General features: G+C 50.8%; 1 protein-coding gene across 1 annotated transcript in view; it reads left to right on the top strand.

Moving 5' to 3' along the window:
• Positions 1 to 13,279, top strand: part of LOC147123393 (granzyme K-like) — a 43,872-nt gene extending 30,593 nt beyond the window's left edge. The window contains exons 4-5 of the mRNA XM_085972278.1: positions 5,018 to 5,290; positions 12,759 to 13,279. Coding sequence (XP_085828404.1) covers positions 5,018 to 5,290; positions 12,759 to 12,905 — 420 coding nt within the window. The 3' untranslated portion in view covers positions 12,906 to 13,279. The remainder of the gene's footprint in view (positions 1 to 5,017; positions 5,291 to 12,758) is intronic.
• The last annotated feature ends 13,067 nt before the right edge of the window (positions 13,280 to 26,346 follow it).

Here is a 26,346-nt window from a genome sequence, read left to right as displayed (position 1 = left end):
AGGTGCAGCAGGCGGTTAAGAAGGCAAATGGTATGTTGGCCTTCGTAGCGAGAGGGTTTGAGTACAGGAACAAGGATGTCTTGCTGCAGTTGTACAGGGCCTTGGTGAGACCACATCTTGAGTATTGTGTGCAGTTTTGGTCGCCTTATCTGAGGAAGGATGTTCTTGCAATGGAAGGAGTTCAGCGAAGGTTCACCAGACTGATACCTGGGATGGCAGGATTGACGTATGAGGAGAGATTGGGTCGATTGGGCTTATACTCGCTGGAGTTTAGAAGAATGAGAGGGGATCTCATTGAAACTTGTAAAATTCTGACAGGACTGGACAGACTAGATACAGGAAGGATGTTCCCGATGGTCGGGGAGTCCAGAACCAGGGGGTCACAGTCTAAGGATAAGGGGTAAGCCATTTAGGACAGAAATGAGGAGGAATTTCTTCACCCAGAGAGTGGTGAACCTGTGGAATTCTCTACCACAGAAGGCAGTAGAGACCAATTCATTAAATATATTCAAGAAGGAGTTGGATATATTTCTTAAGGCTAAAGGGATCAAGGGGTATGGGGAGAAAGCAGAGACAGGGTACTGAATTTGGATGATCAGCCATGATCGCACTGAATGGCGGAGCAGGCTCAAGGGGCCAAATGGCCTACTCCTGCTCCTATCTTCTATGTTTCTATGTTTCTATGACTCAGCTGGCCGAGTCCTGAAGGACATAGCTGCCAGCCTGGGCCTGCGACAGGTGGTGAGAGAACCAACATGAGGGAAAAACCTACTTGACCTCGTCCTCCTACCTGTCGCAGTTGCATCTGTCCATGACAGCATTGGTAGCAGTGACCACCGCACAGTCATTCTGGAGATGAAGTCCCATCTTCACACTGAGGGCACCCTGCATCGTGTTGTGTGGCACTACCACCCTGCTAAATGGGATAGATTCAGAACAGATCAAGCAGCTCAAAACTGGGCATCCATGAGAGGCTGTGGGCCATCAGCAGCAGCAGAAATGTACTCCACCTCGATCTGTAATCTCATGGCCCAGGCATATCCCTCACTCTACCATTACCATCAACCCTGGCTCAATAAGGAGTGTAGAAGAGCATGCCAGGAGCAGCACCATGCGTACCTAAAAATGAGGTGCCAACCTGGGGAAGCTGCAACACAGGACTACATGCATGCTAAAAAGCAGAAGTAGCAGGCTATAGACAGGGCTAAGCGATCCCACAATCAAAGGATCAGATCAAAGTTCTGCCACATCCAGTCGTGAATGGTGCTGGATCATAGAAACATAGAAGATAGGAGCAGGAGTAGGCCTATCGGCTCGTCGAGCCTCTTCCGCCATTTAATGAGATCATGGCTGATCATTCAAATTCAGTACCCTGTCCCTGCTTTCTCCCCATATCCCTTGATCCCTTTAGCCTTAAGAAATATATCTAACTCCTTCTTGAATATATTTAATGAATTGGCCTCCACTGCATTCTGTGGTAGAGAATTCCACAGGTTCACCACTCTCTGGGTGAAGAAATTCCTCCTCATCTCTGTCCTAAATGGCTTACCCCTTACCCTTAGACTGTGACCCCTGGTTCTGGACTCCCCCACCATCGGGAACATCCTTCCAGCATCTAGTCTGTCTAGTCCTGTTAGAATGTTATAAGTTTCAATGAGATCCCCTCTCATTCTTCTAAACTCTAGCGAATATAAGCCTAATCGACTCAATCCCTCTTCATACGTCATTCCTGCCATCCCAGGTATCAGTCTGGTGAATCTTCGCTGCACTCCCTCCATGGCAAGAACATCCTTCCTCAGATAAGGCGACCAAAACTGCACACAATACTCAAGGTGTGGTCTCACCAAGGCCCTGTACAACTGCAGCAAGACATCCTTGCCCCTGTACTCAAATCCTCTCGCTACGAAGGCCAACATACCATTTGCCTTCTTAACCGCCTGCTGCACCTGCATGCTTACCTTCAGCGACTGGTGCACAAGGACACCCAGGTCTCGTTGCACTTCCCCTTTTTTCAGTCTATTGCCATTCAGATAATAATCTGTCTTCCTGTTTTTGCCACCAAAGTGGATAACCACACATTTATCCACATTATACTGCATCTGCCATGCATCTGCCCATCATTACATTACACAACTAACGGGAGGAGGAGGCTTCATGAATATCTCCACCCTCAATGATGGTGGAGCCCTGCACGTGAGTGCAAAAGACAAAGCTGAAGCATTTGCAATCATCTTCAGCTGAATGCCAAGTGGATGATCCATATCGGCCTCCTCCTGAGATCCCCACCACCACAGAAGCAAGTCTTCAGCCAATTCAATTCACTCCATGTGATATCAAGAAACGGCTGAGCGCACTGAATACAGCAAAGGCTGTGGGCCCCGACAACATCCCGCCTGTCGTGCTGAAGACTTGTTCTCCAGAACTATCCACGCCTGTAGCCAAGCTGTTCCAGTACAGCTACAACACTGGCATCTATCTGACAATGTGGAAAACTGCCCAGGTATGTCCTGCCCACAAAAAGCATTAAAAATCTTTACCGGCCCATCAGTCTACTCTCAATCACCAGCAAAGTGATGGAAAGTGTCGTCGACAGTGCTATCAAGCAGCACTTACTCACCGATAACCTGCTCACTGATGCCCAGTTTGGGTTCTGCCAGGACCACTAGGCTCCAGACCTCATTACAGCCTTGGTCCAAACATGGACAAAAGTGCTGAATTCCAGAGGTGACGTGAGAGCGACTGCCCTTGACATCAAGGCAGCATTTGACCAAATGTGGCATCAAGGAGCCCTAGTAAAACTGAAGTCAATGGGAATCAGGGGAAACTCTCGACTGGCTGGAGTCATACCTAGCACAAAGGAAGATGGTTGTGGTGGTTGGAGGTTAATCATCACAGCCCCGGGACATCGCTGCAGGAGTTCCTCAGGGCAGCTGCTTCATCACTGGCCTTTCCTCCATCATAAGGTCAGAAGTGGGGATGTTCGCTGATGACTGCGCAGTGTTCAGTGCCATTCACAACTCCTCAGATAATGAAACAGTCCATGCCTACATGCAACAAGACCAGGCTCGGGTTGATAAGTGGCAGGTAACATTCGCGCCACACAAGTGCCAGACAATGGCCATTTCCCCAAAAAAGTGAGTGTCTAACCACCGCCTCATGACATTCAACGGCATTACCATCGCCGAATCCCCCATCAATATCCTGGGGTCACCATTAACCAGAAGCTTAACTGGACCAGCCACATAAATAATGTGGCAACAAGAGCAGGTCAGAGGCCAGGTATTCTACAGCAAGTGTCTCACCTCCTGACTCCCCAAAGCCTTTCCACCATCTACAAGGCACAAGTCAGGAGTGTGATGGAATACACTGCATTTGCCTGGATGAGTTCAGCTCCAACAACACTCAAGCAGCTTGACACCATCCAGGACAAAGCAGATAGTTTGACTGTCACCCCGTCCACCACCTTAAACATTCACTCCCTCCACCACCGACATACCATGGCTGTAGTGTGTACCATCTACAAGATGCACTGTAGCAACTCGCCAAGGCTTCTTCGGCAGCACCTCCCAAATCCACAACCTCTACCACCTAGAAGGACAAGGGCAGCAGGCGCATGGGAACACCACCACCTGCAAGTTCCCGTCCAAGTCACACACCATCCTGACTTGGAAATATATCGCCGTTCTTTCATCGTCGCTGGTCTAAATCCTGGAACTCCCTCCCTAACAGCACTGTGGGAGTACCTTCACCACACGGACTGCAGCGGTTCATGAAGGTGGCTCACCACCACCTTCTCAAGGGCAATTAGGGGTGGGCAATAACGCCCACATCCCATGAATGAATTAAAAAAAAGTTGTACTCATGAGCAAACCTTGGACAGATCACAGAAAGCTTTTTGATCACAAGGGGGAAAAGGTTTAATAAGATTGTATTCCTTCAAAGGTAAATATTTATAGCAGTAAAGATAAGTTAATCTGCCAAAGTTTCATTTTAATATTTATAAAGAGTTGGTAAAAACAGAACCGGAGATGCAGAAAAAGTATGGTATACGAGTTGTTATAATCCTTATAATTAAAAAAAGCCAAATTATTTAAGAATATAAACAAAAAGCAATGAACTACAGATGCTGGAAATCTGAAACAAAAACAGAAAAGGCAAGAAGCAATCAGCAAGTCAGGCAGCATCTGTGGAGGGAACAGAACTGGTGGATATTACAGTTGAACAGTATTTGAAAATGAACAGAACAAAGGAAAGGCAGACGGGAAAAAACATGCATGCACGTGTATTTTCCGTCCCCCTTCCCTTTGTTCTGTTCAATTTGAAATATAGGGCCATGGTGAGACCACACCTGGAGTATTGTGTACAGTTTTGGTCTCCTTACCTAAGGAAGGATATACTTGCCATAGAGGGCGTGCAACGAAGGTTCACCAGACTGGTTCCTGGGATGGGGGGATTGTCCTAAGAGGAGAGATTGAGTAGACTAGGCCTATATTCTCTAGAGTTTAGAAGAATGAGAGGTGATCACATTGAAACATAAAAAAGTGTTACAGGACTTGACAGGGTAGATGCAGGGAGGATGTTTCCCCTGGCTGGGGAGTCTAGAACCAGGGGTTACAGTCTCAGAATAAGGGGTCGGCTATTTAGGACTGAGATGAGGAGAAATTTCTTCACTCAGAAGGTGGTGAATCTTTGGAATTCTCTACCCCAGAGGGCTGTGGAGGCTCAGTCGTTGAGTATATTCAAGACAGAGATCGATACTAAGGGAATCAAGGGATATGGGGATAGTGCAGGAAAGTGGAGATGAGGTAAAAGATCAGCCATAATCTTATTGAATGGTAGAGCAGGCTCGAAGGGCCAAATGGCCGACTCCTGCTCCTATTTCTCATGTTCTTATGTTCTCATGAGTGTTTCCAGCATTTTCTTCATGTCATATTTAACAATATGTAAGATAAATAATACATTTCAGAGATTCTTGCTATATGGAAGAAGACATAGCAATTGCTTTTATTTATTACAGCTGCATTCTGAGGCAAAACTTGACAAGTTTGTGAATCTCCTACCTCTGCCTAAAAATGGCTTGGATATGAAAGCTGGAACTGTCTGCACGGTTGTAGGATGGGGAACAACAAATGTAAAGTCAAAACAACCATCTGACAATCTTAAGGAAGTACACGTAACCATCATAGACAGAACGACATGCAACAGCCAGAAGTATTACAACAGCAAGCCTGTAATAACCATGAACATGCTCTGTGCTGGTGACAAAAAAGGTGGAAAAGATGCATGCACTGTAAGTTGGATTGTGTAAAAAAAATGTTGCAATATCTGGGCAGGACAATCAGAATTGGTTATTTTAGCTAGCAAAGTGCTGTATAAAATGTGTTTCATGCTTTATGTTCAATCTATTCTGGAGTTATAAAAAAGGGTTCATTCATTTATTCTATTCACATGTTTAATTAATATGATGTATTTAAATTCTCTATTGTAGGGGTGTCAATGCGTCGTGAATAAGCAAATATAAATCTCCTATAGTGTCATTTTTATGGGCCCATTGCTCCTCTCCTATAATGCGTGGAAAACGTCCAATTCCCAGGCTGAATGGAGAGGGAAAAGGGATGGAGATCTGTGACAGCAGGAAGTGGGGTTTCAGCAACAACAATAACTTGCATTTATATCGCGTCTTTAACATAGAAAAATGTCCTAAGACGCTTCACAGAAGCGTAATCAGATAAAAATGGATGCCAAGCCAAAGAAGGAGATATTAAGAATGGGTGACTAAAAGCTTGGTAAAAGAGAAGGGTTTTAAGGAGGGTCTTAAAGGAGGAAAGCACGGTAGAAAGGCAGAGAGGTTTAGGGAGGGAATTCCACAGCATAGGGCCTAGACAACTGAAGGCACAGTGCCAATGATGGGGCAAAAGGAGTGGGGGATGTCCGAGGTCAGTGTCGGAGGAACAGAGAGTTGGGGGGGGGGGTGAGGTTGTAGGAGTGGAAGGGATTACAGAGATAGGGAGGAGTGAGGCCTTGAAGGGATGAGAATTTCAAATTGCAGGGCTCATCTGCCCCTTTAAATCCTCGTCTGTTTTCTCTTGTGCTGCAGCAGAGGTCCCATTCCCACACCCCTGGGATTTTGCGGCTGGTCACTGGTGGGCTTCAACTTCAACCGCGCATGGGTGATGAAGTCCAACCCAAGAAACTAGATTGTAACATTGTCAGAGGGGTGAATAGAAGTCCTACCCTGCAGGAACACTGCCACAAAGGAGGAATCCAGCCCCCCCGGTCTTATCTTTTTATTTACACCGGGATTTTCACGGCTTCCCCTGAAGAAAGGGGTGCAGCACATGCACCTACAACAGGTGCAGAAATTTATTTTTCACATGGAAATGAAGGGACAGGGCCTAACAGTGCTTCCTGCCTCAATTTCCTCAATATGGTGAACCTCAGTTGTGTTCCCATTTTGAAGGGCAACCAAAGAAACTGTCACTAGCCTTTGTGCCAGATCGCCCCTCAGGTCGGAGGGTCTGACAGGGGCAGACAGCAAGGGCAAGGGGACCTACAAAAGTGGCCTTTTCTTCCTATAGGGACCCATTAGATCCTTGGGTTGTTTATGGCCAGCAACCAGAAAGCCCTGAAGACGATGGACATTACCACTGCTCTGAGGCTATCTGACCCAAATGGTGAACACAGGCTCCTTGCGCCAAGGAACAGACATCTTCTGGGAATATTTTGGAGCCATGCTAATGACCCAAACCCGCAAGGCCAGGCGGGTTCAAGGTAAGTCAAGCATTGCACCTGAGTAGTACCCCAGCACAGAGGGGAGAAGAATATCATGGCCGATATGTTCAATAATGGTCTAGGTAAATTTGAGCATTGATTTCCTGATCCAACATTGCAGGAGAGGATTAGCCAACCATTAGTGTGAATTTCTTTCTGGGATCAGCCTAATTAACATAATGTAGGCAAGCTCCTAGCGTTGAATACACCTGTGATTGGGAGATCACTTTTTGATGGGTGGAAAATCTGGTGTTTCTGCTGCCATTTTTAAAGGCCCGCAGTAACTTAACAGACCAGCATCATGGATTTCCCACATTGAATGCAGTAATGTTCTTCAGTGGTTCACAATGTCTGTAAGGAGTGCAGTTGACCTGAGAATGTCCCAGTTTCAGGATAAAGCTGTTGAAATTACTCTAGGAAGTGAGGCAGAGGAGGGGACCCTCTTTGGGACGGAGCAAAGGACACAAAGGTGAGCTGCTCAAGGAGAATGGCAGGAAATGGCAATCTCTGTGATTGCCAACAGCAGCATACAGTGCACCTGGAAGCAGCACTAGAAAAAGCTTAATGAATTTACCAAGTCAACCAAGGTAGGAGAGCCCATCATTATCTTCTATTAATGCAGTGTGCGAAGCATGTGTGCTGCATGAAACATGCTATAGTGACCAGTTCATGTTGGTAATAGAAAATATGGTAATGGGAGGGTGTTAAGAAGATAATCAGTATTTGCAAGTGTCTCCAATACTGTAGCACATTTTCGGGATTCTGATGACAATCGATCGAGTTTCTGCTTGTGGCTTATGTCATTATCCATGTCCCCTGCCCTAAATGTGTTAGATGTTGCAAGATCACTCCCAGTCCTTGTATATTCTCAATTTCCAGGAAATATCAAGTTATAAGTGTAGTGTCCGCGTATCAATAATACACGGACTGCAGGAGAACAATAATAACAGGTATTTACTGAACAGAGGGTAAGCTTAAACTGAAAGTACAGAAGCCTGCTATGGCTTTATATGCAGGTGTGGTCACTGCCGGTACTACAGTATAAAGTCAGTTCTCTCTTAAAGGTACATACACAACAATTCCTCCCCTTTTAGATAAACAGTACATAACATTCATTTAACAATTAAATAATAACTAATTACAATTACAATTTTCTCTGTACTATATACATCAACTGAAATAATCATTTATAAGTTCAGTCTTTGAGGAGGCTTCCTGATCCTGACTGGATAGCGCCTTTCTCGAGTATCCTGTTCTTGCGGCGGAGTCGATTCTGGCTCATTGTCATTGGTTGGTTCGTCAGCTTCCAATACCACTGATTCTGAGGTAGACGCAATCTGTACTTCGGGTTCATTACCAGGTGCACATGCTCGTGGTATGGGTTTGGCTTGTTCCTGTGACTCTAGAATCTGGTCAGCATGGCATCTCATGATGCACTCTCCAACGTCCACTGTGTACATTAGTGGTCCCTGCTGTGTGCATATCGTTCCTGGCTGCCATTTTTCTGTTCGGTAGTCGCGGGCCAAGACTGGTTGCCCTATCTTGAAGCTCCTGGTTGGCTTCTCATTGATGTGCTGGAATTGCTTATCCTCAACATCTCGTCTTATGTTTGGTTTGAGCAAATCCAGGCGACATCTTAGCCTTCGGTTGAAGAACATTATGGCTGGAGCTTGGTTGGTGACTGCATGTGTCGCATTCCGGTAAGCAAACAAGAAATTATCCACCTTGTGTTGTAGTGGTATGTCGTCATTATACATCGCCTTTATTGCCTTTTTAAAGGTCTGAACAAACCTCTCAGCCAATCCATTTGTGGCTGGATGATATGGGGCAGATGTGTAATGTTTCACCCCATTATTCCTCAGAAACCTCCGGAAATCCTCGGACACGAACTGTGGCCCATTGTCGGAGCAAATCTGTTCTGGCAAGCCATTCCTGGCGAAGATGGTCCGTAGGACTGCAATAGTTTTTTCCATGTTGGTGGAGGACATTTTGATGACCTCTGGCCATTTCAAATGGGCATCCACGGCGATTAGAAATATTGAGTCCATAAATGGACCAGCAAAATCAATGTGTACCTGTTGCCATGGAGATGAGGGCCACTCCCATGGGTGTAGCGGGGCCTGTGGTGGAGCGTTTTGGACCTTCTGGCATCCTGTGCATCTCTTGGTCATATCCTCGATTTCTTTATCGATTCCCGGCCACCACACAAACGCCCTGGCTCGGCTCTTCATTTTTACCCCTCCCAGATGACCCTCATGAAGCTCATTGAGCACTCTATCTCTCAACTTGGGTGGAATTACCATTCGGGATCCACACATCAAGGTCCCCCGGCACACTGACAGCTGTTCTCTCCTTGGCGAGAATGCTGGCAACAGTGAGTCGCCATGTGCTGGCCACCCCTTCACCGTCAAATCATAGACCCGAGAGAGTGTCGGGTCATTTCGGGTTTCCTTCTCTATACTTGAGTTTGTAACAGGTAGACATTCGACTATGGTTGAATGGAATATCTCAACAGGGTCCGCTGCAGGTGCTTCCTCCACTGTAGGCAACGGTAGGCACGACAGCCCATCAGCATTTCCATGCTGTTTCGTACCCTTGTACTCTATGTCGTACTGATGTGCCCCTAGAAAAAGTGACCATCTTTGCAGCCGTTGCGCCGTCATCACCGGAACGCCCTACTTTGGGTTAAAAATGGAGACCAGAGGCTGGTGATCAGTCAGTAGGGTGAATTTCTGCCCGTGCAGATAGTGATTGAACTTCTTCACCCCCCACACCAGACTGAGGGCCTCCCTGTCAATCTGGGCGTAGTTACGCTCGGCTGAGGTTAACGAGCGCGACGCAAAGGCTATTGGTCTCTCTGAACCGTCAAGGAATTTGTGTGACAGCACTGCTCCAATGCCGTAGGGAGACGCATCACATGCCAACCGAATCAGTAGCGTTGGATTGTAGTGGGCCAATACTTCTTTTGAAGTGATTAGGCATTTACATTTCTGAAAGGCACGCTTACACTCATCACTCCATTTCCATGTTACTCCAGTTTGCAGCAGGGCGTTCAGTGGGTGCAGAATTGTAGATAAATTCGGCAAGAACTTATGGTAGTAGTTCACCAACCCGAGGAGCGACCTCAGTTGCGACACATTTTCCGGTGCTGGAGCCTTGACTACTGCCTCAATCTTGTCTGGGGACTTATGCAACCCTTCCTCATCAATCATGTGGCCACAATACGAGATTTGTCTCCTGAAGAACTCGCATTTGGGGCAGTTGGCTCGTAGCCCATATTCTTGTATTCTAGTGAGCACCTGCTCCAGGTTGGCAAGGTGTTCACTGTCATTTTCGCCCGTAACCAGGATGTCGTCCAAATAACACTGGGTCCCCGGGATCCCTTGCAGGACTTGTTCCATCGCCCTCTACCAAATAGCCGGGGCTGATGCTACCCCGAATACCAGTCGGTTGTACTGGTAAAGACCTTTGTGAGTGTTTATCGTGAGGTATTTCCTAGATGCTTAATCCACCTCCATTTGTAGATACGCTTGGGCCAGATCAATCTTCGTAAAGCGTTTTCCCTCCAGATAGTGAGGCGAAAATATCTTCTATCCGTGGAAGTGGATATTGTACTGTGTGCAGGACTGGGTTCACATTTACCTTGAAGTCCCCACAGATGCGAACCTTCTTCGGCTCCCCAGGCGTGCTGCTCAATGATTTCTTCATTACAGGAACGATGGGTGTGGCCCACTCGCTCCAGTCCAACTTGGACAGCACACCCGAATGCTCCAGACTCTCCAGCTCTGCTTCAACGGCTGGGCGGATCGCGTACAGTACCGGCCTGGCCTTAAAAAATTTTGGGTTTGCGTTATCTTCGATTTTTATCGTTGCCGTTACTCCTTTTAGAGTCCCAAGTCCTTGTTGGAACACCTCTTTCGCGTCAGTTAGATTTTTTGACAGTCGTCCAGGTGTGACGTCGTCATCCTTTTTGTCAGTCACAGTTAGCGCCTGAATGGAATGCCAATCCAATTGTATTTTTCGGATCCATTCACGTCCCAATAATGGTGGTCTTCCATCTTGTAGTATATATAGATACAGTTTCTGTGTTTCCTTGCCGTTGTATTTAACTGGCAGCCTTATTTTTCCTCCAGGGTAGACTTTTTGCCCCGTGTATGTCTTCAATACAATGGCCGTGTCCTTCAAGGGTATGTGTGAGAATAGCTGCTCATAGTCTCGCCGATTCATGACAGTTAGGGCCGATCCTGTGTCCAATTCCATCTTTACTTGGGACCCTGCTATCATGAGGGTGACCCAAATGGTTCGGTGATCCTCCTTTGCGATCACGTTGTGTAACTTTAGACAACTTAGTCTCCTGCTCCCGGAGTCATTATCACTCTCCTGACCTTCTGAACTACCGTCTGTCATTTTTTTTACTTTCTTGTACTTTTCCTTAGTAGTTCTTTTAGTGTTGGTTTTCTTTCCCGACCTGCAGACTCTTGCTATGTGTCCCATTTTCCCACATTGCCTGCATACTTTGTCCTTAAACCAGCAGTCCTTCTGATCATGGGTTGTTCTGCCGCAGCGATAGCACTTTTCTGCTCCATACACCATTTCGTTAGCACTGTATTCTTGTGGTTTCTGTTGTATTTCCGCAGCTCCCCGTGCTGCTGCTTCGTAGGATACTGCCACGCTGAAAGCCTGTTCTAGCATCAGGTCCTTTTCCGAAAGTAGTCGTTTCTGGGTTCCTTCACTCTGGAGCCCACAGACAAACTTATCCCTTAAGGTGTCTGCCAGTCCTGCTCCGAACTGGCAGTGCTTCGATAACTTGCATAGTTCCGTAAGATAGTCAGGGTTGCTCTCATCTTTGTGCTGGTTTCTTTTATGGAACTTGAATCTTTCTGCTATCAGCAGCGGTGTAGGGTTTAGGTGTTCCTGTAAGATATTAACAATCTCTTCAAAACTTTTCTCCATTGGTTTAGCTGGGGTAATTAAATTCCGCAATAGGCCGTACGTTCTCGCGCCCATCAAATTTAATAATACCGACGCCTTCTTTCCATCGGCCACCTCATTTGCCTTGCAGTACACTTCAATTCTTTCCACATACGTGGTCCAGTCTTCTACCTCGTTGTCGAAAGCAGTGATACTGCCACTCTTCGGCATCTTGGGTGGTTTAAAATGGCGCCTCCCGCGCTTTTCCTTCTTCCCCAATGGAATAAAATGGCGCCTCCCGCGCTTTTCCTTTTTCCCCTTGCTGCCACGCTGCTCCTAGCGTTCTACAGGGTAATGGCGGCGACCCGCGGCTTCGGCGCATCTCACTTTTCCTTCCCCTCATTTTATTTTCTCTACGCTGCCCGGTTCTTGAGCACCGAATGCGCCTTGTGCGCTCCACCCTCTCTCTCTCTCTTTTCCTCCCGACGACACTGCACGGCCCCTTTGCAGAGCCGCTCGATCGAGCTCGAGCCCGCCGCAGTCCGGAAGGGTCAGCGCACTACCTGCTACCAGCACGATTTGCTGGAACACCTTGACTGGGGAGCCAAGCCCAGCTCTCCACAGCCTCCCCTGCAATTCTCCAAACTCCGATGGATCCCTGGGCGGTTGCCCGCGGTCGACACCCGTTGCTCTGACTTCGACCTCCAAGAAGCTTCTTTTCAGGGAAAGATCCCCGTGAGGTGATGCAGTACTGCAGGTGAGTTCGAACCTGCTCGTCGCCAGTGTAGTGTCCGCGTATCAATAATACACGGACTGCAGGAGAACAATAATAACAGGTATTTACTGAACAGAGGGTAAGCTTAAAACTGAAAGTACAGAAGCCTGCTATGGCTTTATATACAGGTGTGGTCACTGCCGGTACTACAGTATAAAGTCAGTTCTCTCTTAAAGGTACATACGCAACAGTAAGTGCTTAATAACTCTTATGTATTAAAACATTTAGCAGGTTTATCATAACACAAGCGCTAATGTGTGTCCTATAGTTTTAGAATAACCTATTTTTCTTGTTATTTCAGGGGGACTCAGGTGGACCGCTGATATATAAGAATGAGCTCAGAGGAATTGTATCTTATGGGAAAGGCTGCGGACGCGCTAAAAATCCTGGCATTTATACAAGGATCACAAAGGAGTATATTACGTGGATTCAGGAAATAACAGCTTGAACCTTATGACAAAATGTTTAGATTATATTAAGTTTTACACATTATGTTTGTCCTTTGTGGATTGCTGTAGTTTGGGCAACAAAAAAAAGGCTTTACATTTTAAATTCACATTTATTGAGATTTTAAGTTAATATGCTGTCATTAGAAACTCAAAATAGGAGCTTCTATGTATCCCTTGTTAAAAGCTCCAACAAGTCATGCAATAGAATTTAAAATAATGTCGTTTTCATATGCATATACCAAAAGTGTTGTGAATTATCACAGCTGTGTTGTTGAACTGGCCAAATATGTATAGGTGCTTGGTTTAAATAGCAAAAAAATCTTGCCTATTTTCAAGCATAAAAATTAAACTCTTTTGTACTGCAATAAATAAATGCTTGTATCTTGTGTTTTATTGATTTGAAGTGTTAGCTTGACTGAGTTAGTTGCTCATCTCTGAAACAGACGTTATGGGTTCAAATCCTGCTGCAGGATTTGAGACTGTAATCTGAGGGAGTGCAGAGGGAGCTCTGCATTGTTGGATGTGTCATCTTTACAAACATATGAAATTGACGGGCAGCAAAAGACCAGCTGGCTCATAAAGCCTGCCCCACACTCATGATGCCTGGGGCATCTTGACTAGAAACATCCCAACCCCTCCCGCAGCCATGTAATGTCTTGGGAGAGGCAAAAAAAATAGAGAAAAATCCAGGGCCAATAAGATAAAAAATATTGTGAAAAAATTCCTCGCCCTCGGGCGACTGAAAGCAGTCCAGGAGATCACATGGACCGAGTGTTATCTATAAAGACTCTTACCTTCTATGTGATGTGATCTCTGCCCCAGTCAAGAACGGGTCCAGCCGCCTCTTGAAGGCAGACAGAGAGTCAACATCCACCACACCAGCCAGCAACATATTCCACCGACGTTGCACGCCACGGACCCACCGAGATAGGGGAAATTGCAGCCCCTGTCTCATCCTTTCATAATTTTAAGGACTTCTATCTGTAACACACTGTAATTTGCATTGTTCTAATGAGAAAAAAAAACATTTTTTCAAGTCTTCCCTGTTCATGTTTGCATTTTTTCATACCGGCAGCATTGTAGTAAATCTGCCTTGTACCCTCTCGTGTGAAAAAACCTCGGCCACGATTTCCCCTACCTCGGCGGGTCCGTGGCAGGCGACGCCGGTGGCGGGTCCCGGCCTTGTTGCTGGCCCCAAACCGTTGTCCAAAATGGTTTTCTGTTGATTGGTCTTGTTAAGCCCGCCCAGTGCATTTGCCAGCCAATTGAATGAAGCGGGACTGATGACATCATCAGCCGGTTTCCTTAAAGGAACCATACGCAAATTTATTTTGAAAGTTGTGCTGTCACTGTTCTTCAGCATTGAGGTGCTGCAAACACTGACAAGCACTGCACAAAGGTGCACGGCTGCACCCAGGCTCTCCCATGACTCCCTCTATATGCTTATGGAGGGAGTCACAGCACACAGGGAGGTTCTCTTCCCTTCCAATCGGCGGAAGAGAGCTCCCCAGGAGATCAACACAGCCTGGTTTCACATTGCAGAGGAGGTCTGTAAGGTTCTCAAAATTCCCACATTCCCCAAAATTATGGATAAAGGGACCCTGGCCTAGAAATTCATTATAGCCACTTTTGGGGCGGTAAAGTCGGGCGGCCACTAAAGTTTGTGCCCGGCGCAAATTCGAGGCCACTTCTCCGATATTCATTAGCTTCGCCCTAAGAGTTTGCTCGAGCGCTAAAACTGGCGATGCACGCCTCTCTTTAGGCGCTAAGCCGGAGGTGCTGAGCGAGAGCACCCAGGCCGGGCACAGCGCAGGTGCGGCCATTTCTTGATTGACAGCAGACACCCTGGCGCCGGCCAGCTCTTAAGGGGGAAGGGTCGACTTGGTCTGCTGCCACGCCCTGGATAGTGGAGCCCTCCAGCTAGGCCTGAACACTGCTGCTGGACCCAAAGAGCGCCTGAAACCATGGAGAAGGCCCGTGAACGAGCGCAGCGCTTCTCAGAGCATGATCTGAGGGTGCTGGTTGGTGCTGTGGAGAAGAGACGCCATATTTTGTTTCCGGACAATGGCAGGAAGCCGGCGGCCCGCCTCTACCGGAAAGCCTGGAGGCATGTCGCCAGCAAGGTGACATCCAACAGCGAGGTCCCCAGGAGTGGTGTCCAATGCCGCAAAAAGCTTAATGACCTCGCCAGGATTGTCAGGGTGAGTACCCTTTCCAGTGTCCTCCTCATCCTTGCATGTGCACCTCACATTATGGGCAAAGGGACCTGAAAGCCCTAATGGCCAGCCCTCATGCAGCAGCTATGGGACAGTCATGAACATCAATTGCACATTCTGCACTTAACACACTGGCCAGGCTATTCGACCATGGGAGGCAGTGCACACAAGATCAGGGCTACACACTGTACTTAGAGGCCATCCTTTCTCTTGCAGGCCAAGCTGGCCAATAATAAGAGGAGCCGGACTGAGACCGGGGGAGGCGGACCCCAGATCCAGCCGCTCACCGAGCTGCAACATCGCGTGGAGCGCATCATGGGTGGCCGGGTGATTGGCCCCGTTGCATCTGGAGATGCCGACCCTGTTCTGGGCACCAATGGTAAGGACATCACCTTTTGGACCTCTCTCGTCCCACTTGGGCATCAGATCTACATCTTTTGCCACTGTCCGACCAATGCGCTGAATGCCACCACTCATGCATCCCTCGCTGACGCCCTCTCCTCACTCTAAAGCTACTCTTGTGCCTTCCTGCTTTCAGATGGTGAGGAGGAGGTCCCTGAAGTTGCCAGTGACAGCCCCTCAGAAGAGGAGGAGGAGGAGGAGCAAGAGGAAGGCGGCCCATCAGGGGAACCCTCAGCCGCGGCAAGACATGACAATGTAGGGGACACGTCTTCCCTGGAGGGGAGCGTGGGGGAAGTGTCGGAGGGGAGGGTAGCTCCTGGGACCAGCGGCCTGCAGAAACGCGGGAGGGGGGTGGTAGCTCAGCGGCCTTCTCCCCAGAGGGGGGAAGGGTCGGAGGGGAGTCCAATTGCTGGGCCCAGCGGCGTCCAGCAATGCAGGAAGGGTCGGCCAGCTCGGCGGCCTTCTCCCCAGAGGGAGAGTCCGGCCTCCAGTCCGGAGACGACCAACGCCGAGGAGATGCGCCGCCTCGAGGACTTGTCCGCGGACTCGGAGCGCCGGCACACGGAGCTCATGGGGGTAGTGGCACGGTTGCCTGAGGCCATCGAGTCCCTGTCTTGGAGTGTGACCGACTTCGGGGCCTCACAGGCCACCAGTCGGGCGGAATTCGGGGCAGCTCAGGCAGCGAGTGGGCAGGTGATGAGTGGTGCCGTGCAGTCACTGGGTGCTCTGATGCAGTCACTGAACAGGTCAACACGGGCACTCACTGCTGCCACACTCGCTGTGTCAGCCAGGCATCGCCAGGGCACCCGGCGCGCTGCAGCAGCACAGCGGTCTGTCCTTCGGCAGATTGGTGCACATGCTGCAGTGCTGGCCCGGGCGAGTGCCAGTGTCTCAGGCGACCAGCGAGCGCCTGCCATCCGCCAGCTTGCCCCCATTCCTCCAGCCGCCACTGCCACTCCCCCAGTGGAGCTGCCAGGAGCTGCTGCAGCGACTGATGCTGGCCAGCCACAGCTGCAGCATTCACCAGCCGGCCCCTCGACGGCCAGGCCTCGTCTAGGCCGACCCCCAAGGGCATATGCCGTCACGACATGTGCCCCTCAGGAGCCTGCCCCCAGCCTTGCAGCAGCCAATGGCCTCACTTTGAGGAGGAGCAGCAGGGCGTGCAGGGGCCGCCAAAGTTGGCGGAAGGCATCGCCCTCGCGGGCCACTAAGTAGAGGATGTGTCCAAATGTTGTGTTTTTTGGAATGTTTGTTTTGTGTAGGCCGAGGATGAAGGCCATTTTTGTTTACATCTTTTGTTAATGCTCCCCGGGTTGTGGGAGTGAGTCATGTGTGTGAGTGTTTTTTGGGGGTTTCGTCTGTTTTTGGTTTTCATGTGGGAAGGGCCCTGAGTTTGTACAATAAACCATTTTATTTATTCACATTGTCCATGTTTGATCTTTGAAGTGTTTGTTGCCTTAACCGGCTGAGGGCTTGCGGAGCGGCTGCAATCATGTTCTTTCATTGGCACAAGCCATTCCCTGACAGGGGGCCTAGAAGTGACGGTCAATAAGCCGCCGACGGGCGGCCCTTGGACCTTCTGCCTCCCTCCTGGGCTGGTACTCCTCGTCCTCCTCCTCCTCCTGCTCCTCCTCCTGAGGTGGTGGTCCAACGTGAGGTGGCAGTGCCTGAGTCCTGCGGATAGCCAGGTTGTGCAGCATGCAGCAAACGACGACGAATTGGGAGACTCGCTCCTGCGAATACTGGAGGGCTCCCCCGGAGCGATCCAGACAGCGGAACCGTTGCTTGAGGACGCCAATTGTTTGTTCTATGATGTTCCTAGTCGCTTGATGGCTCTCGTTGTATGCCTCTTCAGCAGGGGTCGTGGGCGCGCGGAGCGGGGTCATGAGCCAGGTACACAAAGGATAGCCTTTGTCCCCGATAAGCCATCCTCTTGGGTGAGGCTGTGCCTGGAACATGTCAGCCACAGTTGTCTGTCGTAGGATAAAGGCATCGTGGTTGCTGCCTGGAAAGCGGGCATTGACAGCTAGGATGCGCTGCCTGTGGTCACACACCAGCTGCACGTTGAGGGAATGGTAGCCCTTCCAGTTGCGGTAATCCTCGGCATGCTCCAGAGGTGCCCGCAAAGCCACATGCATGCAGTCAATGGCGCCCTGCACCATGGGGAAGCCCGCTATTCTTGCAAATCCCACTGCACGCTGCTGCTGCTTGTCCAGGGTCATGGGGAAGGAGATGAATTGATGTCTCCTTCTGAAAAGGGCATTGGCCACCTGGCGGATGCAGCAATGCACGGCAAACTGAGAGATGTTAGCGATGTCCCCAGCAGCGGATTGGAAGGAGCCGGTGACATAGAAGTTGAGAGCCACCGTCACCTTCACTGCCACCGACAGAGACGTCCTGCGCATCAGCTGTGGACGCAGATCTCTGTGCAGCAGCTGGCAGATGTCTGCAACCACCTCCCTTCTGAATCGCAGCCTCCTAACACACTGCGCGGCAGACATGGTCAGATAGGAGGACTGCTGGCGGTATACCCTGGGTGGGTAAGGCCTCAGTTGGCGACGCCTGTTGCCCCCTCTGCATCTAGCCAGGGCTGCCACTCTCTCACGGCGTCTGTAAGCCCTTCCGGCATAAGGTTGAAACTCAGCGTTGGCACCCAATGCAGCCCCCATTATATGCTGGCAAACACTGAGCTCTCAATGAAGGCAAAGATAATTGGTAAGCTCTGGCCTCAGCCAAAAATACCTGTCCTAGTGTTGGGCCAAAGCAGTAAGCTCTCTTCCTTGGTCTCTCTCCAAAAAACCGTTGCACAAGAGTGAATGCTGCAAAATGGCTGGCCTTTATAGTGCAGGGTAAGTGCCCTTTAATTTGCGCTCCCCGCGGCCCGCCTCGGCTGTGTACCGTTCCACTTCACAGTCGTTCGGGCCGCCCGGCGCACAATGGGGCGGCGCGAGTGAAGTTCCGGTTCGGGGTGCACAAAGGGCGTTGCACTAGGAAATGACGTCATGATCTGTGCGCGCAGCAGGGCGCGCGCTAAGACTTTGCGCCGGCGCTAAATGTCTACTGAAGTTGGGGCGAGGCGCAGATCGCACTGCGCCCGGGCGCTAAGCGCCTAGCGCTCGAGATCTACTCCTCCTAAGGCGCTAACGGCTGGCGCGCCCAACTGAATTTCTAGGCCCCTGTATGGACAAGTTATTAAAAAGGGTACCCAAAATGGCTTCTGCAACCTCGTGACCATAAGTACAGGATTTTAAAAGCAAGGCCCTGCAAAAGGGCAGGCACTTTTCAAAACCTGAAATGAAACCTAAAATGCATGAATCTGTGAAAGACTTTGTGAAGCCAGACAGCTAGGTAAACACAGAATATGCATTCATTCACCTTGGAACAGATCAAGTCAGGATGGGCCTAATCTGAAGGCCATCAACTCTTTGCATAAATAATCGGTAACAGCTCACAGGTAGCTGCCAAGCCAGGAAAGACGATTAAGTTTCATAAATGACAAACGGCCAGGATATCGAAGCCATTATACAAGGAGACAACCGCCCCAAAAGTCGTTATAGTAAATGGCTGTAATCATTTTAGACGAGCCCGCCAAAAGTTAGACAAAGGACTGACCTGATTTGGCGCACAGATAAGGGGTGAAGAACCGGGTATAATTGTAGGCCAATCGGTAGTGATTGGTCTCTTATCTCTTGCTGCTTGCCTCTTGCTCCGGCCTCCTGCCTCTTGCTCTCGCTTCGTGCCTCGTGGCAGGCCCTCTTCTCCTTCCCCGCGCTGCCAGACACCAAGGACGCCCATTACTACACCAGGGGCCAAACGCGGGAGGAGAACAAGACCCGAATCGAAAACGCACAGGACACATGGGGCCACAAACAGACAAGACGAGACGAGAAAAATGGTAAAACCGGTAAAGGCAGAGAAGGGCAGCGGAAAGATGCGTTGGGGGACAAACAGCCTAGTTATAAGCTGGCGTTTGACGAATAAGTTGGCTTTCGAAGCATGGACAGTAAAATCAAGACAAACGGCCTAGTTATAAGCTGGCGTTTGACACTTGGACAGTAAAGCCCGATTAAGAATAAACTGGTGTTTGAAGCTTGGGTAGGAAAATCTCATTAACGGTAAAAACCGCCAACCGAACCCCAACCACAGTAATACCGTCGGCGACCGCCCGAAGAAGAAGACCCATCGCGACTCGACGAAGACGTAAACCGAGGAAAGGAGGGTGCTTCGCACAAACAACTCCATCACCGCGCCCTGTGACCACATGGCAACACACCCCAAAGGACAGCAAGAGTGGACCCCAAACCTCACAACCAGTTAAAAAGTCAACAGGTTTCGAATTGGTGAGCATAAATCCCTGGCCCCTCATAGCTTAATCTAGTTAGGTATTGGGGGTGGGATGAGGATAAGGGGATTTTAATGTGTTTTGTTCCCTCGATGTGCCGTGTGTTCCCCATTCCCAAATAAGTGTATTAGTTTTATATGCCTGTAATCATCTTAATAATTCTCAGTATTGTGATCTTGTTTTGCCTTTAATGAAAATTACGGTTTTCTTGCACCGAACCAGTTGTCTACTCGATTTTCTGTATCGCCGCCTGTATCTAAGTCCGGTGTCTAGAACCCAGGGGGTGTGGGAGCGATTCGAACCGCTCAGAGACAGTCAGGGCAGAACTGACTGGGCACAGGCCAAAACCCCCTACAGAAATGACGACCGCGGCAGGACACCGGCAACAGGGTGTGATACAGTAGACAATGATGGAGGAAAGTATTTCTGATTATGTGTTTAGTAAGGTGAATATCACAAAGAAGTGGATCACCACTCTGTTAAAGGCTGGGCATCCGGTAGATGCCGCCGCTAAGTGGACAGAAGGAAAGGAGCACAAGAAATCCCTAGAGAAGGCAGTCTGGCTGATGTGCTTCAAGAAGCAGGTCCAGCTTTTGGACAGGCTCGTTGCAGCACAGGCAGCCGAGATAAAGGAGTCAGCCCTGGAAATCCAGGACAAGGCTCTAGCAGGGGAGAAGTTACTGGTAGCATTGCAGGCCCTGAATCAGGAAAGGGTTCAGTTAATGGGAGAACACAAGGCCAGGTTGGAATACCTACAGTGCCAAGTCACCGAAGCCAAGGGTAACGAGTTGAGGTTGCGGGAAAAGAACGCCCGCCTAGCGAGACAAGTAAGCGAGCAGGAGGAGAAAGTAAAAGAAGTAAAAGCAGCGTATAAGTTGGCGAGCGAACAGGGATTTGAGGATGCAGATCATGGCCCCTGTAAGGAACAGATAGAAAATCTGAGCCTGGCCCTAAGGAAGGCAAAGGGCATGGTGTGCCTTATAAGCCCGAGGGCAGGCCAGGCGGATTTCACAGGGAACGAGGGGAGAACGGTTCAGACATCACTGGTAGTGCAAAGGGGCGACCCGGTTGAGGAACAGGAGGTCTCGCGACCACCACCCGTAGTGCCAGGTTTTAGCGAGGTCTGGCAGCAAGGGGGGGCGCAGTCAGGGGTCGAAGCGGAGGTGGAACAACCCCCGTGGGAGAGGCTAGAACCAGGACCAATGTGCCCAGCCCGGCATCGGAGGTTCGGCCCACTCGTAGATGGTGAGGAAGAGGGACCCCTCCAAAACCAGTTCGTATTACCCTATAGCACCCAACAGCTTAGGGCTATGGTGAGCCATATCCCAAGGCTCACCGAGAAAGGAGACCCCTCGGTCCACTTCAGGGAAGTGGAGCAGGCAGCCAGCATCAATGAATGCGATGGTGCTGAGCAGGCTAAAATGCTGCTGTTCTCTTTAGAGAGTAGGCTCCTCCAATCCCTCTCTGACAAGTGTAAAAGGGGGCAGGGCGGGTATGAGGCGCTCAGGGATGAAGTTCTGGAGGCCATGGGAATGAATGAGGGAAGTCCTTTCTCCCGTGTGGAGAAGACAGTGCAGCTCGCAGGAGAAACCCCGCAAGCTTTCGCGGACAGGTTATGGCCGGTGTACCGGAGTGCCTGTCCGGGGACACCTAACCGGGCATTCCTGAACGGGGATCAACTGGCCCATTGGCTCCGTTGCCTGGTGGCAAACAGCTTGCCACAGGTCCGGGCCAAGGCGGAAGCCTGGTTCGACCCCAAGAATCCCCTGACCACCGAACTTATAGTGATCAGACAGTTGACCCTAGCCTATAAGAACGGTAGGGGAACCGATGCACACCCACCTAAGGGGAAGGTGCATGAGGTAAATCCCGGACAGGGTAGGAAGGAGTGGCATCAGGAAGGGAGTAACCCTTCTAGCAATAAGCTCAATTGCTACGGGTGTGGGAAGGATGGCCACTGGAGGAAGGAGTGCAAAAACCCTTGGAAAGATAGCAAGGGAAAGAACTCCACAGCCCCAGCCCAAAAGGTAGAGGCAGGGATCCCTCCTGCCACGGTCGAGTCATTTTTGGACACCATGAGGTCCTTATTGACTGGCCAGGGGAGAGTAGCTGCCGCTACCGGTGCTCTGACCCCATCAGCCCCATCCAACCCACAGCCCTGACGAGAGCCAGCGCAGCCTGTTTACCTGTGTTCCCTGCGGTATGATGTATGGAAGAGACCCCTCGTGGAGATGGAGGTGGAAAAGGTGAAGGGGACCTATCTGTTGGATACGGGGGCATCATGCACCGTGGTCCATTCAGCTAACCCCACCACCTCGCCTCTCTCTAGCGGGGTCCCATATAGCCTGTCGGGATTCACAGGCAGAGAACAGGCCGGCTCGTTTTCCATCCCGCTCTCCATTCGTTTGGGTACACTCCGCTCTAAGTGAACCTGTATCCTAATGAAGTGGGAACAGGAGGGTGGAAAAGGGATCCTGGGGGCCGACTTTATTGTAGGCCATGGGATCCTGGTGGATTTAAGAAATCATTGCCTATGGGGGGCAAGTACAGGAAAGGATGGCAAGGCAGTAGTCATCCCAGGGAAAGAAGGGAAGGGGACCCTGTGCACCATGAAGCCTAAAGAGGGTTATAACCTCGAGCTCATGGTCAGTAATACCCCAAAGGAGTTCCAGGCATTTGTGCACGCCCACCTAGCCACATTTGCCATGCACAAACATGACTGCGGGAGGGTCAATGTGTTTGAGGTCAGCGTAGACGGGGACCCCGTGGCCTGACCACAGAAACAGTACAACTTCCCCAGGGAAGCGGAGCCAGACATGGAAGCAGCCATGTCCTCCTTAGTACAGCAAGGGGTTCTGAGACCGATAGCCACCCACGTAAACTCTCCACTGTGGCCGGCTAGAAAGCCGGACAATTACTGGAGGGCCACAGTGGACTATCGGGTGCTCAACAGTAACATCCCAGCCTCTGCGGCCACGGTAGCAGCAGTTGCCAACCTGATAGGAAGTATCCCAGCATCCGCGACCACTTTCACAGTGCTGGATATTTCCAACGGGTTTTGGTCCATCCCTTTAAGGAGGGAGGACCAGTACAAGTTTGCCTTTACATTTAAAGGGCAACAGTACACCTGGAACTGTTTGCCTCAGGGCTTCCACAACAGCCCCAGCATTTTCCACCAGTGCATGGTGAACAGTTTAAAGGGTTTCAGCCAGCCCAGACAGTTGGTGCAGTATGTGGATGACCTGCTCCTCTTCACCGATTCGAGAGGAGCATGGCCCATTACTGGCCGAACTGCTAGAGCTGCTCAGGCAAAAGGGTTTTAAAGTAAACCCAAAGAAAGCGCAGATCGGCCAGCAGGAGGTGAAATTCCTGGGCCTGACCGTACGAGCTGGGGAAAGGGCCATAGATAAGGCTAGGAGAGAAGCGGTACAGGAGTTACCAGTCCCCAACACAGTCACGGGTGTGAGGTCATTTCTAGGGCTAACCGGGTACTGCAGAGACTTCATTGAAGACTATGCAGCCACAGCAGCCCCTCTGCTCCGACTCCTACACAAGGGAGTGGAGTGGGCTTGGGATGAGGGTGGCCAGGCAGCATTTGTCAGGCTCAAGGAGGATCTGCAGACCGCACCAGCTCTAGGGGCCATAGATGGGGGGAAAGAATTCTTCCTGGAGGTAGCAGCCAGCGGGGATAGCCTGAGTGCTGTGCTGCTCCAAGAGCGGCATGGCCGGCTGAGGCCAGTGGTCTACTCCTCCAGGATACTCACAGAGGTGGAGAGGAGCTACTCCAACTGTGAGCGGCACCTCTTGGCCACACATTGGGCTGTGAAAAGATTGCTGATCTTCACAGGCACGTTTCCCACCACCCTCCTCACCCATCACACACCCACCCAGATGCTCCTGGATGGGAGGATCAAGGATGGGACGGTGAGCAGTGCCAGCATTGCTCGCTGGACCCTGCTCCTCTCACAGATGGACCTTAAAGTGAAGGGTCTCTGCAAGCCAAAGCTCGCAGCCAACCTGGTATATCCTGGAACAGCCCACCGGTGTTCCATAGAAGGGGTTTGGGAAGTGAACATAGGTTTACGGGCCGGGATACATCCCACGGGCCGCGAGATCTATGTGGACGGCTCCAGCACGGTATCTGCTGGTGAGCAACTCATGGGGTGCGGAGTTTATGACCCAGCAGCAAACATTGCCCTGGCAATTAAGCTCCCCAGCACCATGAGCGCCCAGCAGGCTGAACTGTCCGTGGTAGTGTACGTCGTTACACACCCCGAAATCTTCCCCACCCCGTACACGATTTGCTCGGACAGCATGTTTACGTGCAATTCGTGTACGGAGTACCTGGCCATCTGGTCCCGCCGCGGATACACATCCGCCGACAGGCGACCCCTCACAGTGAAACTCCTGCTGGAGAAAATCCTAGCAGCAGTGGGGGAGGAAGGGGAGGTTTTCATCCACAAGGTGAAAGCCTATTCCTCCACAGAACCCCGTAGTCAGGGTAACCAGCAGGCTGACATGCTGGCTAAGGAGGGTGCCCGCACAGGCATTTTCTGGGACCCATATGGATCCAGACCCATAGCAGCAGTCAGGGGTAGGGATGGGGCACAAGGGAGTGCAGGGGTAGCTTTAGCCCCGGACCTCAAGACAGTCCAAACCCAAGACCCCGTCCTTAAGGCAGTCCTCAGTGCAGTGACTGAGAGAAAAAGGGTAGTGGGCCCTTACGGCACAGCAGCCCTCTCCGTGAAAGAAGGCATGCTGTTTAGGGGAGAACAGTGGGTTGTGCCGCAGCAGCACCGGAGGGAATTCCTTCAACTGGCCCATGAGCGTCCAGGAGCGGGGCATCCCGGGCCTGAGACCACCTGGCAATGGGTGGAACAGGCGGGATGGTGGTCAGGACTCAGGAAAGATGTATGCGAGTTCTGCGCCGGCTGTCTGGTGTGCGCTGCTAATAACCCTGACCCCCACAAAAGGAAGGTACCTATGGGACACATCAGGAGGGTAGAAGGACCATGGCAGTCGATACAGGTCGACTACATCGGGCCCCTACCCACCGCCCAGGGAGGCTATAAGTACTGCCTAGTCCTGGTAGATGTGATCACCAAATGGGTAGAAGCCTTCCCCTGCAGAACTGCCACAGCTCTGGGTACAGCCAGGATCCTGGTCCGGGAAGTGTTCTCGCGATGGGGGCTACCACAGTATGTGGAGTCCGACCAAGGGAGTCACTTTACCGGGCAGGTAATGCAGAATACCCTTATGCTGCTCAGCATCGAGAGGAAGTGGCACGTTGCCCACAACCCACAGTCATCAGGGATTGTGGAGAGAATGAATAGGACCTTAAAGGAGAGGTTAAGGAAGGAGACGGTGGACTCGCCTCGAAAATGGGCAGAGGTCCTACCGTTGGTCCTAATGGGGATCCGGGCCAGCCAGTCAAAAAGCACGGGGTACTCCCCATACGAGCTGATGACTGGCAGGGTTATGCGGACCCCCACCCATGTACTAGCCCCGGTGCTCACAGAAGGTCAGCTCAGGGAGGTAAACCGGGACAGGTTCGCCCGAAACCTCTTTGAGCACCTTAAGCAGGTCCACGGGCAGGCGGCTGGGAACATGGGAAGGCAGCATCGGAGTAACCGATTGCTGTTAGAACCCCGAAAACACCACGAGTGGGAGGTAGGAGATCAGGTCATGGTGAGGAACTATGCCCGAGTAGGGAGTCTGGAACCATTATACATGGGGCCCTACAGCATTGTAGACAAGGCCAGCCTCATGGTATACGCCATTAAGATGCCTCGGCGCACCAAATGGTTCCATATTAATCAGTGTAAACTGTTTAAACCCGAGAAGAGAGAGCAGTCAGTTGGGGTAAGGTCTGAGGATAGAGATCCTCAGCCTGCAGCGGGAACAAGTTCACAGACTGCACAGGCAGGCGCTGTGGCTTGTTTAAGGGGAAGGGCCATCCCGCCCACCAATTGGGACACTCCCCCACTCTTCTGGGATCCAGATGAGGATGGACCCGAGGGCAAAGACCCTGCCCCTGACCCAGGTTTAGAGGAGGAGGGACCCGAGGGCGAAGACCCCGCCCCTGACCCAGGTTTAGAAGAGGAGGGACCCGAGGGTGAAGAACCCGCCCCGGACCCAGATTTGGGAAATGGGGGTGGAGACTCTCAGCCTGCAGCACCAGGCTGCGAAGAGTTACCTGCCCCTAGCCCAGGTTCAGGAGAGGTAAAGCCTGAGGAAGAAGATCCCCAGCCAGCGGTAGTGGTAAGCCCACAGACCGCACCAGAGGGGGCAGTGGCTCGGGTTAAAGGCCCACCAGCCAGAAACCCCCCACCCGCCAAAGTTCCTAGAAGGTCCCCATGGATGCCCCAGCCAAGGAAACCATGGTCACCGGCTCCCCAGTTAAAAAGGGCAGCCTCTCAAGTGAGGGATCGGTCTGAGGGCAGAGGTCCCCAGCCAGCAGCCACAGGCTGTGAGGGACCG

This window comes from Somniosus microcephalus, chromosome 2 (assembly GCF_052327205.1).
Source record: "Somniosus microcephalus isolate GS21.2 chromosome 2, FLI_Smic_1.0, whole genome shotgun sequence".
NCBI lineage: Eukaryota > Metazoa > Chordata > Chondrichthyes > Squaliformes > Somniosidae > Somniosus > Somniosus microcephalus.
This window is presented reverse-complemented; position numbering and strand designations above follow the sequence as displayed.